The following is a 17752-nucleotide window of genomic DNA, read 5'->3' as shown; positions in this document are numbered from 1 at the left end:
TAAGCCGCGTTACCGCCGCCGCCTCTCCCCGCGCCCTCAGGGCTCCGGTGTCCCGTCTCAGCAGCCCTGCTGCTTCCCTGCCCCCGCTGACTCCCAGCAAAAAAAGAGAAAGCGCCACGAAAATGAGAAGACAGACTTCTCCTCTTAGGGGCAATAACGTCAGGGACGAAAGCAATGCGACTTGCCGTCGCATAATTCCCGAGGTCGTCTGTGGGCTTTAACTACGGATTTGTTTTTTCCTTCCTCCACCAAAGGCCTGAAGGGTGTGTTTTCGCTTTCAGAGGTTAAAACCGAAGCAGCGGTGGCGAAGAACGGACATGCCTGACAGTTGTCTGCAGTTTCTTGTGTTGCGCTACGTTGTTTACCCGAAAAGGAGAGACTGAGACCCTGTTATTTTCATCCTTGACTTCTTCTCGGGTTATGATATAACTGTAATAATAAAGCAAAAACTGCGGAAAGAGCACTTGGGAACTGAGCATGGTAGGATCTTGAACAAAAATAGCTGGTATCGACGAAAAGAGGAAGGGAAGGAATGGCATCCCGAGAGAGGCTGTATGAGCTTTGGATGCTTTACTGCAGTAAGGTAAATATTTGGGGGGGGAGAGTTGTTTGTGTGTCTTTTTCCTGTTTTGTTGGGAATGTTTAGGTGTTTAAAATGTATCTGTAACATCTTTTAACACATTTCTTTTCTTAGAAGTTGCATAGACTTGTCTAGCTTCTGTAAGGATATAACTGCACTTCTTAGACTATTCACAACCTCGTTTCCTGATTTGCTGTTCAGGTTGGGCTTTTTTGTGTGTGAGGTGAGAATTGCACAGTGTTCGTGGCTCAGCTTAAGCAGTTACTGTAGCTATATCTTTTAACGATGTGAATGCATATGTTCACATAATTCTTTGTTTTGTAAGGCCACGGCATTAAGATGTATTGTATTCATTTAATTCACTGCTGTCTAGTATTTAGCTTTATACTTCCTGTTTTCTGTGCAGCTCCAGTTTCATTTCAACTGTATTAGCTAAAACCTTCCCAAAGAGCAGATTTATTAAGTTACTCCTGAGTCTTCCTTTGCTGCTTACCACCATAACATCTAAGTACACCATTAATAATAATGAATTTCCTTCACTTGGCAGGAATGTTATTAAAATACTGTTCTGTCTCCATTTGCATTTTACAGTGTAAAGCAATTCATATGTTTAAAGCACAGGTCCTAATTGCCGCCAGGCATGCTGAGTATGTACACAAATTGGATTGCAGATTATTTAAATAGATATCTGTAAAATAAAGAACATACAAAAAATAATTCTAAAGGCAGGGGAAAGGACTGGCCTACTGTCATATAGGAACTCAGTGGCAGTAGCAAGGATAGCTTTTGGTGGCCTTATTCTCTGGGTTTGTTTTGCCTTTTCTCTTTGCAGTCTCATGCTTTGTATGCATCACAGTTTCTTTAACTTTTCAAACCAGTAGGACAGTAAGGGTAGAACAAACATTCTCTTGTTCTTCCCAGTTCATTTCTAGATAAGGTTCATCGCAAGAGCATAGAATGTGAGATTTTAAGTACAGACCATCTTAACAACACAAGTGCACAAAGCAGTGGATGAAGGGTGCACAAAGCAGTCTTAATTGTAGCTTTTCTTAGTTTTTGTGTGTGTGAGTTTGCAAACCTAATGCCCTATATGTAGTTAAAAATAAAACTAGTGCAAACGTAACAGCATGGTGTGACTTCTTACTGCTACCCGCGTGCGTGATCTGTTGGGTTGAAACATACTTGCATAGACCTTTGCCTTTTAAACTAATGTAGTAATGCCAATGGCAGTAGGAAATGGACTAGCACTGGAGGAGATGGATGTTTTGCCAGTGAGTTCATCGATGTGAGAACAACAAAGACACTTGGAACAGACTCCAAGAATCCAGGCTTTCCTCAGCTTTGGGAGACACAGGGCTGCAGAAATGAGCCAAGCTCTGAATTTCTTTGCCCAGACGGTCTTTGTGTCCTTCCTCCCTAGTTCTTTATAAAATTCTTTTGTCTGTCTTGTACCTTCTCCCCCTTTGCTCGAACCTTTCATTCAGATTGTATGCTTTCCATCTCCATGTTGTCTGCATGCTAGCAGGAAGTTTGCATAAATGAAGGAGTGCTAGTTAAAATGTGTGCTTTAGATCACTTAGAGGATGTTCAGTTTCTTTATGGGAATGATGTGTACGCAGTCTAGTCAGCTGTCAGGTGGTGGAGGATGGACTATTAAAAAAAAAAAAAAATCTTTTCATATACTCAGCCTCCATGAGCTTTTGGTGACTTTTTTGGCCTTTTTTCTTCCAGACCCATATATTAAAGGCATGGTTAGGTGGATTCATATGTTGATAAGGACTTGTTCTTAAGTAGGAAAATATATTTTTTAAAAAATAAAATAGCTTGTCTTCAAAAATTGAAGGCAACTAGAGTGCCTCCAAAAAAGGAGTCTTCACTTTTTCAAAAAGTGCTAGACACAGAACTGGTTTTTCCTTCTCTCTCTCTCTCTCTCTCTCAACTGGTTCAGGTTAAAATGATATCTCGTTCTGCTTGAGGAAGGCATCCAGCATTAACAGTGTTTCATCTTGGATTAAGTTTGGTAAAGTTAAGAGCAACTGAAGAAGCTAGGTCTTAGGATTTAAAATGTTGTGAAGCCTTAATGTAAATTAGATTGTTCATTCATGTGTTGAAAACATCTGTGTGCTGTACTTTGTTCTCCTCGGAGCATCTAGCACAATGGGAAGGTATAGCAATAAATAGTCACCACTGACAGGATATAGTGGTTTAGGAAGAAGTCTCTTGACACCTGGGACTGCCCAGTGAAGTGTAGTATCACATCCTGTATGTTGCACTGTCATGACTTTGTTGTGGCTGACATCCTGGGAAGGAAAGCTAGCCAATTTCTCCAAACTACAAAAACTGCTGAAGAGTCACAGTTGAGTAGGGTGGGAATTGTTGTGCCACAAATCCCAGATATGTAGCTTTACCTTTTGCAGCCTTGTTAGCTAAAGAAACAGTGAAATCCAAGCTCCTTTTTTGTGTGATGCTTCAGATTGTTGCTAATAAGTAGCTTTGTTTGTCTTGCCTTTCTCAAATAATCAGATCCTTCATGATAGTATGTTAAATATAGCACCCTGTGCTACAGCAGCAAGGCTTTTCACGGCTTTAAAGTGATGGATAATGCTGTGTTACCATCTTACCATCTACCCTGGGTCATGACTCTGGTTCTTTGTGATCACTTGACATCTCTGGCAGCATCAGGTGGCAGTTGCAACAATTGCTTTTGTACAAAGTAATATTAGGAAGGCATTTCTCTATTTTCATTGCCTCTTGCGCAGTTTAGCAATTGGAGATTTGGGAAGACAGCAGCATGTAACTAGGATCTCTGCAGAAGCGGTCTTTGGATGACACCAGGTATGAGGTGGTTTCTTTTTCTTTTTTTCTTTCTTTTAAGATTACGTTTGAGTGGCTGCAAAAGTTCATTTCAGTTGGTATTCAGTTGTTTTTCATCTGGCAATTTCTAATCTAAGGTTGGGGTTTGGGTTTGGATTTTTTTTCCTGCTTCTGTTCCCCTAAAAGCTATCCTGTAGGGCAATAGCTACAAAGCTGCAGATTACACTCTGCTGTTTAAGATGCCCAATGAAAGTAGTAGCCACACGTGATTTATGATGCTTCTGATGTTGCATGGAAGCAGTTTAAAAATTCATTAAATTCAGTGAAGTTTTGATTTGAGTCACTGGGGTGGTATCACAGCATTGTATTGTTAATAGTCTGAGCTGTTCCTGCCTTGAGTTTTTTGTTGTTGGGTTGTTTTTTTTTTTTTCTTTTTTTAAAATGATGATGTCAAACTTTCTGCAAAGAAAGCATTGTTAAGGATGCAATTTGCTGGCATGTTTTTTGATGATTTTCAGTTTCAAATGGTTTGTGGGTTTTTTTTCTGTTCAATTCTCTGTTAATGTACAATGCTGTTATTCACTTGAATATTGATATGGATGTAAGCTGCTGTCCTCTCATCCAAATGTAGGAATGTGTGCATTTTATGTTAATTGAATTATGTGTAGAATAGGTAACACAGGTCCTTTCTATAGAAGTCACTGGGAAAAATTTTCTCCAGTAGGCTAGGCAGACAATGGTAGTATCAAGCATATTGATTGTCAGTTCAAAGCCTTCAATAACGTACACGGGAGCATGAAACACGTCTTATATAAGTGCATACGCAGCAGATGCGTCAGTAAAGCATTTTCAGGTAAGTGGACAGCAGGAGAAGAGCTCTATTAGGTGAACTGAAGTAGTCTGGGAAAAGGACGTGCTTTCATGTGTGTCTGTGACCTTTTCTTGTTCATGTGACAGAGGTAATCTCTATCAGTTTTGCCTTGTAGCCTTAGACCAGCATGGCTGTAATAATATTACTATTGTAATATTAGTTGATTAACCGTTTCTTAGATGTTAGTTATGTATCAGTATACAAAAATAATTCGTGTTTTATAATCTGCTGAAGTAACTGTTAATGCAGATTCAAATTAAAGAGATTCATCCTTTATCTTATCTGCAAGATTTTAACTGTGTTTCATGTCCTTCAGTTGTTCTGGTAGGTATTTCAGACTCTTAGACATACAGCATGTCAGGATTTCCGATTTTTTTTATTTTACTCAGAAAGTGATCAGATGCCCTTTTCTACAGAAAGAGATTTTTCTTCTCTATAAAAAAAAAAAAACCAAACCAAATTGCCTTCAGGAGGGGTTTCAAAGGCATAAATGCAGGCACTTAGCTGCCATATGCACAGCAGAAAATCTTCAGTTTTCATTGTATTACAACAATGGTTCTGAGCTTTTTCTTACATTCTCATCTTCAGTAAAGCCCTGATTTCATTTAAATGCTGCCTTATCTTGTAGGTGATATTATAGTTTGAAGGGAAAGCTGTGAGTCTGTTCTTCAACCAGCTCCTAGCCTGTGCTTGGCGTTTCAAAGAGGGAACATTCAGTCTTGGTGTCATTAATACAGTAGGGACTCTGTGTGTTAGCAGTTGTAAAGCTAATCATAACGTTCTGGTCTTTACTAATGCAGAGAGCTGAGACAATCACATCCCTTGCTGTCTTAAGAGCAGCAGATGTGTATAAGCTGTCATCTTAAATGCGCTTTCTTATGTTGTGCTGTATTTCTCATTTGTTTTTACAAAATCTGATTGTATTGAGATAAATATGTTGTAGTTTTCTCTCTGGGATAATGAGGGGTATCTGTATATTATATGGTTTAATATTGTAGCATAGAAAGAGATGTGGTACTTTTTTATAGGAGAGCATTTTCTAGTACTAGATCAAAAGTTGGACAGAAAAAAACATTAAATGTGGCTATATGCATTGCCCTAAAAATGTCCTAAAGTGGCTAAAGTCCTGTTACTTTGAGTTATTTTTTCCTCATCTGAGGTCCTTACAGGAATCGGAAGAAGGCTTAAATGAGAAAATAAGTGGTCTTGGGAGAAATCATGATTTCCATGTTAGTCAGGAGCAGACCACTGTGATGAGCGAAGTGCTGCAATCTGTGGTGTGCTAGCAGTGCTAGCTTTTCTGTAATTACGTGGCTGTGAAGAGCAATGCAATGCAATGCAATTCTGCAATGCTTAGAAGCTGAGGCTTTAACATATAAACATGTGCATTTAATTGGCTTGAGTTAAACTTACATTCGCATTATGAGGACTAAGCAGATCATTTGAATTAATGTGTACTCTGTGCTGTAAGTGAGAAGAGTCTGTGAAAGAAAATAATTTCTATTCATTCCCTATTCCTGTGTCTTAATCCTAACATACTATATAGAATTGAGATAAATCTGACCTTGAATTCTGAGAATAAATTTATGTGCCTTTGGATCCTTTCAAGGATGTGCTCCTTGGGGGGAATTCTGTTAGCATCAGCTACCTTGTGTTGGGCCAAAACCAACATAAAAAGAGGGCGATCTTGACAGTCAAAAAAGTTGGCTTGGAGTCAGAACGTACCAGTTTTCTCAGTGTGTGGTGTTACAGTGTTGCTAAGCTGACCTACTAACTGGCTGTCACTGGCAAAGGGGTCCTGACACGTTGTCAGCATCCCTTCACTACTGTTTTACAAAGTACTGCCTCCCAGACAATATTTTATAGTCCAATTGAATCCCTCAGTCACGTGCATCAAAAGATTGGGGCATTTAATGTGATGTTCAGCAAATGACAGCAAATGTATACCTTCCAGAATATTATGAAATTACAAGGGATGGTTCATCAGTTTGTATTAAATAACGTGAGTTTTTGCTTGTAAGAGGTTTTTAACCTCTGTCCCCGTACAAAACTGGAGAGTATTGGTAAATAAACTTAAAGAAGTTTATGGTCAGATCAGCTTTTGGACATGACTATTGTAGGGCTGCATAAAGCAGTACGATTGAACTGAATTTGTTCGCCTAGATGATGTTGTAGTTGTGTTTCTCAAAGAAATGTGGTTTTAGCAAAATTATGCTTAGTTGTGGTGAGATGCATGTAATTCAACAATAATATAATCTTTGACGTTAAACTGTAAGCCCTGTGTGAAACACTGACCTTTGCATCCCAAATACGATCTCATCCTGACTTAGCTTGCACTTGTCTTCCTTCTTGTGCAGTTGCTGATTTGTCAAGTGATTCATATCCCATCACTATATATCGCTTTTGTTATATTAAAGAAGTATTCAGCTTACAGCTAGATGAATGCTTGAGCAAACCAAACGTTCAGTAAAAGTAGTTTTTCGTAAGTCACTGTCATCTAAATTCATGCCTCTGCTAAAACTAGTGAGTGAAGATCTATTAAACAATTGCTGTCTAAAATATTTTATTCTGCAGATTGTTTTAAATAAATCTCTGCATTCTGAGAGAGTGTAACTTGTAGAAGAGCATGTCACAAGTCACTTGTGGCCATGTGTTGGTGAAAATATCTTTGTTCTGTCTTTGAGATGCTGAACTAAGAATGAATATAAACAAGAACAGTTGGTCTTCAATTCTGAATTTACTGTCTGCTATTTAAAGAGATGTCTCATAGTCCAAGGACTAACATAATTCTGATATTTACAAATATAGAACTTTTCATATAAATAACTGGTGTGTATATGTGAGACATTAGTATCTTAACTTATAGTAGCCGCTACCTTCTGTAATTATGGACCAGGGTGACCTTGTGCTGATGGTTGTTCAGACACAGAACGGGGACTCTGCCACAGAGAATGCACACTTCAGGTTGAAACGAGACAGCAGATAAATCTAAACAGACAGAGATGTAAGAAAACCGTAACATTTTGTGAGCTATGGAGAAATTATTTTTGTTTCTTATGATTCTATAATATATTTGTCAATACATGTATGTAGCTGCTACTTTTAGATAAAGAAGTGTCTGAGGTTTGTCCGTGCTTTTGCTCTAAGATTCAGGGTTTTACTGGTGTCCAGCATGAGGTTGAAATTCCTACATGTCCACAGGTTTGTGGATTAGCGCTTTACAAAATTAATGAGAAACATCCAGTTCTGAACATTACAACAAATTATTTCAGATCAAGCTGTTACTGAAATGAAAGAATCGAGTGTCTCTTAAATGGAATGATCTATCACAAGGCTAGAAACACAGGCTTCTGGTTCTGTGAGTTGAGGTACTAATATAAGAGCAAATTTAACAAACACTGGGCTGTTGTGTGGTATCTGAGTTATGGCACTTTTAACTTTGTCATCTGGTTCAGATCCAGGGATAGCATGTGTCCTGATAAAAGAATATTGCAGAATCAACTCAAATATGCAGTATGTTTGCGCTGTAATACGGTAATGGGAGAAAGGCTTGCCAGCTGCCCATTGAACAGCATTGTAGCTTAATGCCTGAATCCAAATGTTGTCAATAGATACTGTTAAAATATTTACAGGCTTCAGAAAGGTTAAACAGCTGCTAATAGAAGAGAGAAGGGCTTCTTTAATTACTGAGCTTTTCTTGATGAAAGAAATATATATAAGAAGGAAAAAACCCACCAAAACATGCATGCGTCTCGACAGTACAGATAAACATCTTGTTTTTTAAAAAAGTCATTTGTTCAGGTAACTTTTCCATTTTACTTTCTAGTAAATGGGAGGCTGCAGTAGAGGAGGATGGGAGATACAACAGGAAACACCAAGAAATGAAAACTATATTTGATTATTCTTATCATGAACGCTGTTTTAAGTTTGACATCTCACTAGGGCTCCTCCATGCATCTGCAAATCTAAACATTAGCTGTTAGGTTTCTGTGCTGATAAAATATTTGTGTGTGGTGATGCTTTCTCTGATATTTAAAGCATTTATGATAATCTGTTTGTCTGATTTATGATGGAGGATTGCATGTACCTATAGTAAGCAATAGGAATAAGTGGCATTAAATAATTTTTTGACCATTGAGTAACACTGCTAACTATGGCTGTGTAAAATTAGGAATTAAATTTCACTGTAAGAATGGCTAATTATACTAGTATCTGAAAGCAGAGCATATTTTAAAACAGTGAGGAAATTTAAGAGGTTAAATTCCAAAGGCTTTAAAGGCTTTTGAATGCTTTGTCTAAAGGACATTTGAGGGAGACGCAAACAAAGCCTCAAAATAAATTCATTGTTAAATACTACTCTTACATAGCACAAAGAGAGCATAAATCAAAGCAGATGCTAAACCTTTAATTATCTAATAGATAGCAATTTAACATAGAAAATACACTTTTGTTTAAATAACCAATCCTAGTAATTCTAGCTTTTAGACTGGAGTTGTGGGGGGGATGGGAATGAAGACAAATCTTTGAGGACATATTCCTGTAGTCTGAATGAAAAAAGTGAGTGAGTTTGCTTTTAATTACTAATGTAGGCAGAATTGGTACTATTTTTATTGTCAATTATCATTCACCGGAATCTACTTAAGAACTGTAGGGTTATCCCATAAGATATTAAAAAACTAACAAGGAAGCGAAGGCAGAGGTTGAAAAGGTAGCACTTGCACTGGAAAGAAGAATTTAGCATTAATGCCAGAAACGTCTATAAAAAGCAAAGTGAAAATGAAGCAGTTTGAGTTTGACTCCTTTAATAAGATAGCAAGATTATTCTTTTAATATTAGTAATAACTTTAGGAAAATATCATACCTTCATATAGTTTACTGCCAGTTTTCACTTGGAATGTGGAAGGAGAATTTAGGAACTGAAAAAAAGGTTTTAAAAGTTATTGAAACTTCGCATTCTAAAAGCATCATGCAAAAAGACTAAATGCTTGGATTCTGTGGATGGGTGATTGGAAATGTTAACCGACAATGTATGTGGGGCATCAGCTCAGAGTTTCCAGTGACGTAATCCTCATAAGTTTTGTAGAAATTGGTTGTGGTAGATGCAGGCTGCTTGTAAGTCGCCTTACCAACTCTGTCAATAAATGTTTGGCTAATGCATTCAGTTATATAAAACTTGGTATTCGTTTACCTGTGCTTTTGCTGAACTGAGGACTAGCTGGAATGAACAGTTTTCTTGATAAATGACTGAAGCTTCATGGGAACTGTAGGTTAAATGGTTTAGCATGTTCTGAGAAGCAAGGAGGGCAAAGGCTTTATTTGATGTTCCTGATCTTTTTTTTTAATTTAAAATAACAATTTTGATTAGAACTGTAGTGTTCACATGCTTTCAAGGGTAAACTTGGAATTTGGGAGAGAAAATACCATGATGAGAAGGATGGTCCTTTAATATTTGTTGTGTACAATAACCTAAAATACAAAAAAAGTCTGAAATGGCAACGAGAACAGTGGCTCAGGTATGACTGCATACAGTTTTTTCTCCACAGGACCCTGCATCATTCACTATAGTGGATGGGTAAAGTTCTTGGGAATAAAGCAGGGTATAGAGAACAAGGGTGTTACTTGCAGAAATCTGACCTCATTATTTACCTGGGCTAATTATTTAGAAACTGTACCAGCAGAAGTGCAATGGATGCCAAACAGCAGTTGCACAAGTAACACAAATTCTGCTATGTCCTAGTTTTCAAGTCTTTGATTTTTTTAAGGGTGCTTTTGAAAAGTGGATTTGGGGTTTTTATACCTTCACTGTATAGTTCAGCTGCAGTACAATGTTAATGTAAGGCCTGGTGAGGTTGAGAAGACAAAAACAAACAGTTAAATCTATAGCTAAAGAAATAAATGTTTATTTTAGTTAAATTTGGTGTAAAGTAATCACGTGACACTTTGAAACAAATACAGACTTCTTTTTGATAAGCTGTGCACAAGTTCTCAGCCTTTTTCTTTATCTGCTGAAAGACTTGACAATATTTACCTGTTGATATGGTGAAATAATAGGCTGATGTTTTTACTGTTGTAGCACCATCCTGCTTCCTTTCAGTCTGTGTGTTAAACTTTTATTGTCTCTTGCATCACACTGAAAGTTAGAAACTTGATGGGGCAAAAGCTGGCTTTGTGTGTTGTTGCTAGAACTCAGCCCTTTTCTTATGTAAAATGATGGCATAACTTCAAGTTTCAGAGCAACTGAACGTTAAACTCTAAACCTTTCCTAAGCTATAGTTTGAATTTTCGTTAAATTTAGGCTTATCTTGACACTGTAGACTTTTGACATCATGTTATTTTAGTTGCCTTTGAATTATTTAGGATGCTTCTTGTTCCCTTAGGCTTAAAATACAGCTTCCAGCTTTTACTACTGTTGGGTCATTATGTCAACTTTGATGGGAAGAGTGAATGTTAATAGAATGTAATATGTCATGGTATGGTAAATTTCTGGTAAGTGTACTGTGCAGTGGACTCTAGAAGGCTGAAATACTGTATGCCAGCTGGTACATGGAACTTGCCTAGTGGTACTTTCTATCAAATGTGAAGACGTTAAAATCTGAGTTCACATTAACTAGATTCATCCCATGGATGGCATCAGTCACATGCCAGTTCCAAGCTACAAGGCTGTAATTGTATTGTCATTCAAAAACAAAAACAAAAAAAAAGAGCAAGAGAAAGGAAAATAGAGGCTTTACTTCCATTTCAGTAAGAAAACTCATTTTGTTTTTCCAGTTTTGTTGGGGATCTGAAGTAGAAAGGAAATTGAATAACAGCTCTCAGATAATGGTCCTTTTCTTTAACCTAAGGCATTAGTGGAAGATTATAATTATTTTTCTTGTTTTGAAAAGAGAAGAAATATATTAACTTTGACTTCTATGTTTGTGAGCTAAATTTTATCACGATTGATGGCTATAGGTTTATTTTGGTATAAATCTCTATGCTAAACAGTATTCTAACTTGTCCCAAAATAGTTGTTTCTCCCTTGATTCATTGCAACTCCCATTTATAAACCCCCCCCCCTTTTCTTTTAATTCCATAAATGGAACAGAATGCTTGTGTGAATTTTGAAAAATGAGGTTTATAATTACTTGCCAGGAGCCTTTCTTCTTTTGGATCGACAGCTGATTCAAAAATTAGTATTGTGATTAAAATGAAAAGTTGTGCCCAAAGGCGATTCCCTTGATAATTAGAACTGATTGATTGAATTTATCAAGGCAATTTAGCCAGTTCAGAAGGGTTTATCATGAAGTCTTTTATTAATTCTAGCTGTAGTATTGCTGCTATAACAAAGCTTTCCAGGTTTTATTTTGGCATTTTACAGATTTGCAAGGTTCACAAAAAGCGTAAGCACTTTGACATATTTCAGAATAAAGGCTGCTAGGAGATCTCGTGCTCAGAATGTTGCCTTTTATGTCTGAAAACATGGAGAGGAAAAAGCTCCCTTAAATAAACCTTCTAATCCCCCAATGAATAGTTTATTTCAAACAGTGTTAAGAAATGTTCTACAATTCTGCATTATGCCGACTACTTCCATTAGTTTTAAGACTATTAAACTCGCCAGTGATCTAAAGGCAGTATTTCATGTTTGATTTCCTAACATTACTTTTTGTAGGTCTAATTCAGCCTTAACACCAAGGGTTTGTTCTTATTTTAAATATAATGCTTGGGGATGGGGGATTAGTTACCATAATACCAGTGCCAGTGAGATTTTATGGTAGTGCTTCTAAGCTGAAATCCACTTTGAAGGTTGACTGACTGCTACACGCAGTAGTCAGACCAGGCTGGCTATTTTATGACTGCATGTTAAATTTAACGACTTCAAACAACTGTCTTGTCAAACAAGTCGGGCTTGTCTGACAGTCGGACTCTGAACTGCCCTGCAGGGAATTTTTGCCTTTAGAGCATGGAATGTGGCACTGCAAATAGCCTCGGGTGGATCCAGCTTTTGTTTTTAGCAACTAATACTTCCTGAACGTAGCTATGAAAACTGTACTGAGCTTTGCCCTTCTGGTTGTGTCTGTTTGCTTGAAGCCTTAGTAGAAATGGAAGTTACTGTTAAATCTAAAAGCAACACATCTATAAATACATAAATAGTGTCAATTTGAAACCTCGAGTAAACGTGCCTGTATTCCACAGGTGCAGGTCTAAAGACTTTCAGTGGGAGGACTTCAATGTCAGTTTTGTGCAAAATGTTTTTATTTAACTTAGAGTAAGCTGTAAGAATTCAATACTACTTGGCTTGTTATGAATTTAAAAAATGTTATTACTGGTGCAAAAAACTCTTGTTGACCTTCTTGCATAGGCAAACTAGTTACTGAAAAAAAATGGCGGGATTATAACATTTCTTCGTCATTCATTTCATCAGTCTTCATAAAGAGTAGAGAAAGCTATTGTAATTTCTAGGTAACTTAGTTTATCAAAGACAAGAGCCTGTCCCAAGTTAGTGTAGATTTTGGTTATAGTTTCTTTTCACTTCATTGCCTTAGAGAATGTCCTATCTGTCAGAAAAGTATTAGACTAGACCTCCTCTCTGCTATTGGCTTTTTCAGTGGTGTTAGATGCTAAAGTTGGTGTAAGCATTGAGAGCTTGTTTCTGAGTTCTGCCAAGTCGTAAGGAGGCCTTGCTAGAGTTTATATATATATATAATGCAACTGTTAAAATGTTAGACTTCATGGGAAACTTGCTAATTGTTTGGCAGTGTTTAGCCACAGTGTGGCTGTGCATACTGTAGACCAGTAGGCTGGTTTTATTTAGCAACTTTTTTTTCTTTCTAGCATTGTACTAACTGTGTTGGTAAAGGAAAAAAACCCCAAAACAACCCTCTTCTGGATGTTTTGTGGGGTGTTTTTTGTGTGGTTTTTTTTTGTTGTTTGTTTGGTTTTTGGGTGTTTTTGTGTGCTTGTTTTTTTTCCCAGGTACCTGTTAGAAACACCATATTGCTCAGGCCTGGCAGTCTTTCTTTTTAAAGTGTAAAGAGCTATGACAACTATTATTATGGTGAGAGGATCTTATGAAAATGGAGGCCTAAAGGGTGGTGTGTTGTTTTGCTGGTGTGTTTTTTTTTTTGTTTGTTTGTTTTAAAGAAAGCTAGAAGTATTTAAGGAAGGGAAGGAACAAGGAAGTATTTTCACTTCCAGGTGCTCTGAGCTACATTTGATTTAATAGGCTTAAAATACGTTTTTTTCATTACTGCAGGTGAATGATTGATTGTTGCTGTAGCCATTTCACAGGCCTTCATTACAATATGTTGAGCTCAGAAGCCTAAGCTTAGGCTCTGCAAACTTGTGGCTATCAACTACAGGACTTTTACTTTTTTTTTTGTTAGATTTGCACATATCTTAACAAGGCTATCTTAAGGATGTCATTGTAAAAACTTTGGTTGTTTCAGTTTATCACTATGAAGAGGAATGGCTAACTTAAGTTGAATTTTAGCTTCTTGGAATTTCAAGCTGTGGAGAAATTATCTTCTAGAAGTTTTAAGGCATGCAGTTTCTATATATAAATTATTATTCAAATAAGATACAGAAAATTGGCTTGCACAAAAGCAAGGCAAGTTTCAGGTAAATAAATGAAATGCTTAGGCTTGTGACTTAGAAAGCTGCAAGGTTTTGAAAATCAACATTTTCTTATCTTCTAGTGATTGGAAAGCTGTAACTGGTGAAAGGTGTCTTATTACCACATACAGCTTCTTTCTGCTTTTACTGCTGGTGTACAAACCAAAAAATACCTTCCGTATTTCTTGCTGATCTCATAGGGCATGTCTGCAGAGTGTGTGTGGCGGGGCTGGGAAAGAATACCAATCTAAAAGTGCTTTATCACAGTTTGTCCTTGCTGAGTATTATCAAAACATATGCTGCTTTGTATGCTATACTTTAAAAGCACGGTGCATCTTCAACCAGCACAACGGAAAACAATTTGGAGCTGTTTTCTGACATACAGCCTCCAGCTACTTGTCTGCAGAATGACAACAAAAGGGTAGTTATGAAAGTGGGGAATAAGGGAGTATATTCCATAGGTTTCCCTGCTTTTACTGGTAATAAGGCTTCTGAGTATTTAAGATGCTTTATTATGGTCTGGCTAAGTTACACTGCTTCCTTAGGAGGACTGCAGATACAATAGAGTAGCTAACAATTTATAGTGAATCAGTCGGAGCCAGGCTTGCAGTTTAGTGGTTTGTTGCTCTCAGTAGCAACACAGATCTGAAGTATTGTCATACCCATGGGATGCAATCTTCTGCCACATGGTTACACAGATATTTGTCAGACTGCAACAGGTACTGGCTTGGAAAGTTGATCTGGCATTGAAGAACACAAATGTATTCATGTTAAATTGAGGTCAATTTGTGTTCTGCTGTTAATGTGGTTTACCGCTTCTGTCATGAGAAAATAGAGGACAGTTGAAAAGGTGGGTGGGAAGAGAACTCAACAGAAATAAATTCTAAAATCCACTGAATTTAAACTTCAGATTAAACGGCAGCATCTGACCTCAAAAAAAAAAAAGTTCAGTTCAAAATAAAGATGCTGGGTAGGGTAATTGCAGTGTACATGGTGCACAGGAAGCAGCTGATACCCATTACTACTGTCTGTTTTTATTACGAAATTAGAATTTTAAGCCAATGTAAAAAGACAGTTTTTCTCCTAAACAATCACACTTCTGGTTTGGGAAAATATAAGATGCATTTGAAACATGTAGGCTAGTCTTCCGAAAGGTATGTATTTAGCTATGTTTTAGGAAGGGACATTTTTGTGTACTTTGCCATGGGTAACATTTACCATTGTAAGTTTCCTTTCTTAAAACTGCTTCAGTAAAATTCAGATTTCTTGCAGCTTCCAACAGGTGAATGGTGCATGGGGTCTGGGCTGATTGCTGCTAATAAAGAAGAAGGAAAACCTGGGCCAGATTCAAAGTTTGAAAGCTGTTTTTAACTTCTAACATCTTTGAAATAACTTACATGTCTTAATTTGTAGCAAAACTGTTAAATATTGGGTCACTTTTTCCTGGAATGATGTACTTCTAGTTTGTATGTTTTAATTTCTGTTCATTTCTGGAAAGGTGGCATACTTCTATTAGGTGGTTTATAATGGAGATTTATCTCTTAGTGTTTCTCATGTTGCTAAGTGATCTTGTTTACTTTTTTGCCTTGATGATTCCCACCCCCCCAAGTGGTGTTGAGTTAGTGCTGTTGCCTGGAGGGAAATCTCTAGATTTGACTCAGAATGAGTCAACTATTGTGTAAGCTATTTTCTACTGGCACATACCAGTAGTGTTACCTGGTATTTTGATAGGAAAGCTGATTATTTTAATAACTTGGAATAATATTTAATTAATTAGCTGGCAGGGGATTGAGTTAGAATGGAGTTCGGTTAAATAGTGTGCTGCAGGTAATGATCGAACAGTACTGCAGTTCTTGGTTTTTGCCAGAATTGGGAGGACTTCTAGTGGCAAAGTGAATTGAGCAGTATGTGCACTACAGGTAAGCAAAAACTTTCGGCCTTTTACAACATCCGTGGCCTAATCTTGTCATCTACATAATTGCTTTTTCTCGCATATTTTGTCTGCCAATGTTCTCTCTTACTGCTAGTCTGCACTGATAGCCTTGCAAAGGCATTATAGTTTAAGAATAAGGAGGTTTAATTTAATCTTAAGCTTGAAGCTGATTTAGGCTATATCATTAAAAAGGAGCAAGCAGACATTTAATCTAATTTGTCTTTTGTCTTCCCCTTCTCTCATCCATAACCTTTTGTTAAAGCAGTTTTAAGTCAGATAATGACGATATTCGCACAGCTTCCTTCATGGTACATGACCAAGAAAAACTTAGGTTTTTTACAAAGTTTACTTGTAACTAGTCAACAACTAGTGATGAGCCTCAGCTGTGTCAACAAATGATTTTAATTTTGGAATATGAATAGAATCAATGTAGTAATTCACGTCATATTTCAAGGAGAACTTGCTAATGCCAGGAAAAAACAAAGCAGTTTGTTCAACAGGAAAAAAAGTCAAATAGGTTCAGTTTTTGCACATGCATGTGCATTACCATTACAGGAATGGACACATGCGTATGGCAAAGATTGTGTTGGTTACTTCACCATGGATGCTATTGCTTTGTCCTTTGTAGCCTGAGCTATATTGTAATTGCTAAAATTGTATCCTGGTTTTCCTCATCTTTATGATCCTGTGAAATAGCTTGCGTGTGGCTAAAATAACTTGCTGTGAATTACAAGAAAGTTAAAGCTTTAAATATATGAACATTTTTAAAAAGCCCTAATGTCTGAAGACAGCATCTTCTGCTACTTCTAGCTCATTCTTTTAGGATATTAGCAAGTCTTATTTCTTGCCCATCTTTTGGTTTGAGTTTCAAGGTGTTTGATCTCTGTACCTGAGAAACGTGTATTCTGTACTCACCTGGTTGAGATAATCTGTCAACCTCTGTAGCTTAAACCAGTAGCTTGGAAACCTTAAATTTATTCTTTATCTCAACAGTTTCCTTCATTCTGTATGTTGCAATTTCATCTTGAGGACAATTAATAGGTGTGCGTTTAAGATATCTTAACCGTTTGGTAGTTCAGTGCATATTAAACATGAGGACTGTAAGGCTACATTACACTTACAGGACATAATACTTTTTTGACAAATTTTTAACAGAAAAAGAAAGGGAGTGATGTCTTAAAAAAAGAAAATCATTTAAAGGGGAATAAAAACAGAGATGAGGAGAAGAAAGATTATGAAGGAGGGAGAGATTAGGAATGAAGTGGAAGAAGGGGAAATAAGACAATTAGGAAAAAAGAAAATGCAGTAAGGGCAGTGGAAGCAAATAACCAGACAAGATGTGAATCTCGCTGAGGGTTTTATCTGGCACCTGTTGTCACAGTATCTGAACACATTTCATATATAATTAATAGTGATAGTGAAGTAAATTGTGTCTGGGTGTTTCTGATGCTTCTTGCTTGAGTTAGAGGGGTCTTTGGGGGTACGGGTAAGGGTAAAGTCTAGAATGAGAAGGGGATTCCCATGCTTTATAACTCCTGTACTTAGTGTGGAAAGATGCTCCGAGAAGAGTTTTGCAGCACTTCAGATTCTGGATTTCCATTTTTATTTTATTCTGTTCCCTTCCCCTCCCCCCCAGGAGGCTATTTCATAGGTAGCTATTTTGCACTGACAGGACCCTGTCAGTCTTTCTTGATGACTATTTATTTTAGTTTGACATTGCCCGAGAATACACTGTGTGTTAGAGTTATTCACAGATTGCTCCTTGGTCTTAACGCTGCAGGGAAATAATCTGTTATTTGAAAACATCTATGGTAATATAAAGGCAACAAGCAAAAGGGAGGAGATACAGAAAAGGGAAAAGAGAAGGATGGGCAAAAAATTGTTTTAAACTTTTGCAAAATTTTATAAATTATGGAGTAGATTTAGAAATCATTAAAAATTATTTATAACATGGAATGTAGGA

At 37.1% G+C, this 17752-nt stretch overlaps 1 protein-coding gene across 1 annotated transcript in view; it reads left to right on the top strand.

The window, feature by feature from the left end:
• Nucleotides 1-294: 294 nt before the first annotated feature.
• Nucleotides 295-17752, top strand: part of NBEAL1 (neurobeachin-like 1) — a 94393-nt gene continuing 76935 nt past the window's right edge. The window contains 1 exon segment of the mRNA XM_009332187.1: nt 295-583. Coding sequence (XP_009330462.1) covers nt 533-583 — 51 coding nt within the window. The 5' untranslated portion in view covers nt 295-532.

This window comes from Pygoscelis adeliae, unplaced genomic scaffold (assembly GCF_000699105.1).
Source record: "Pygoscelis adeliae isolate BGI_AS28 unplaced genomic scaffold, ASM69910v1 Scaffold160, whole genome shotgun sequence".
NCBI classification, from domain to species: Eukaryota; Metazoa; Chordata; class Aves; order Sphenisciformes; family Spheniscidae; genus Pygoscelis; species Pygoscelis adeliae.
This window is presented reverse-complemented; position numbering and strand designations above follow the sequence as displayed.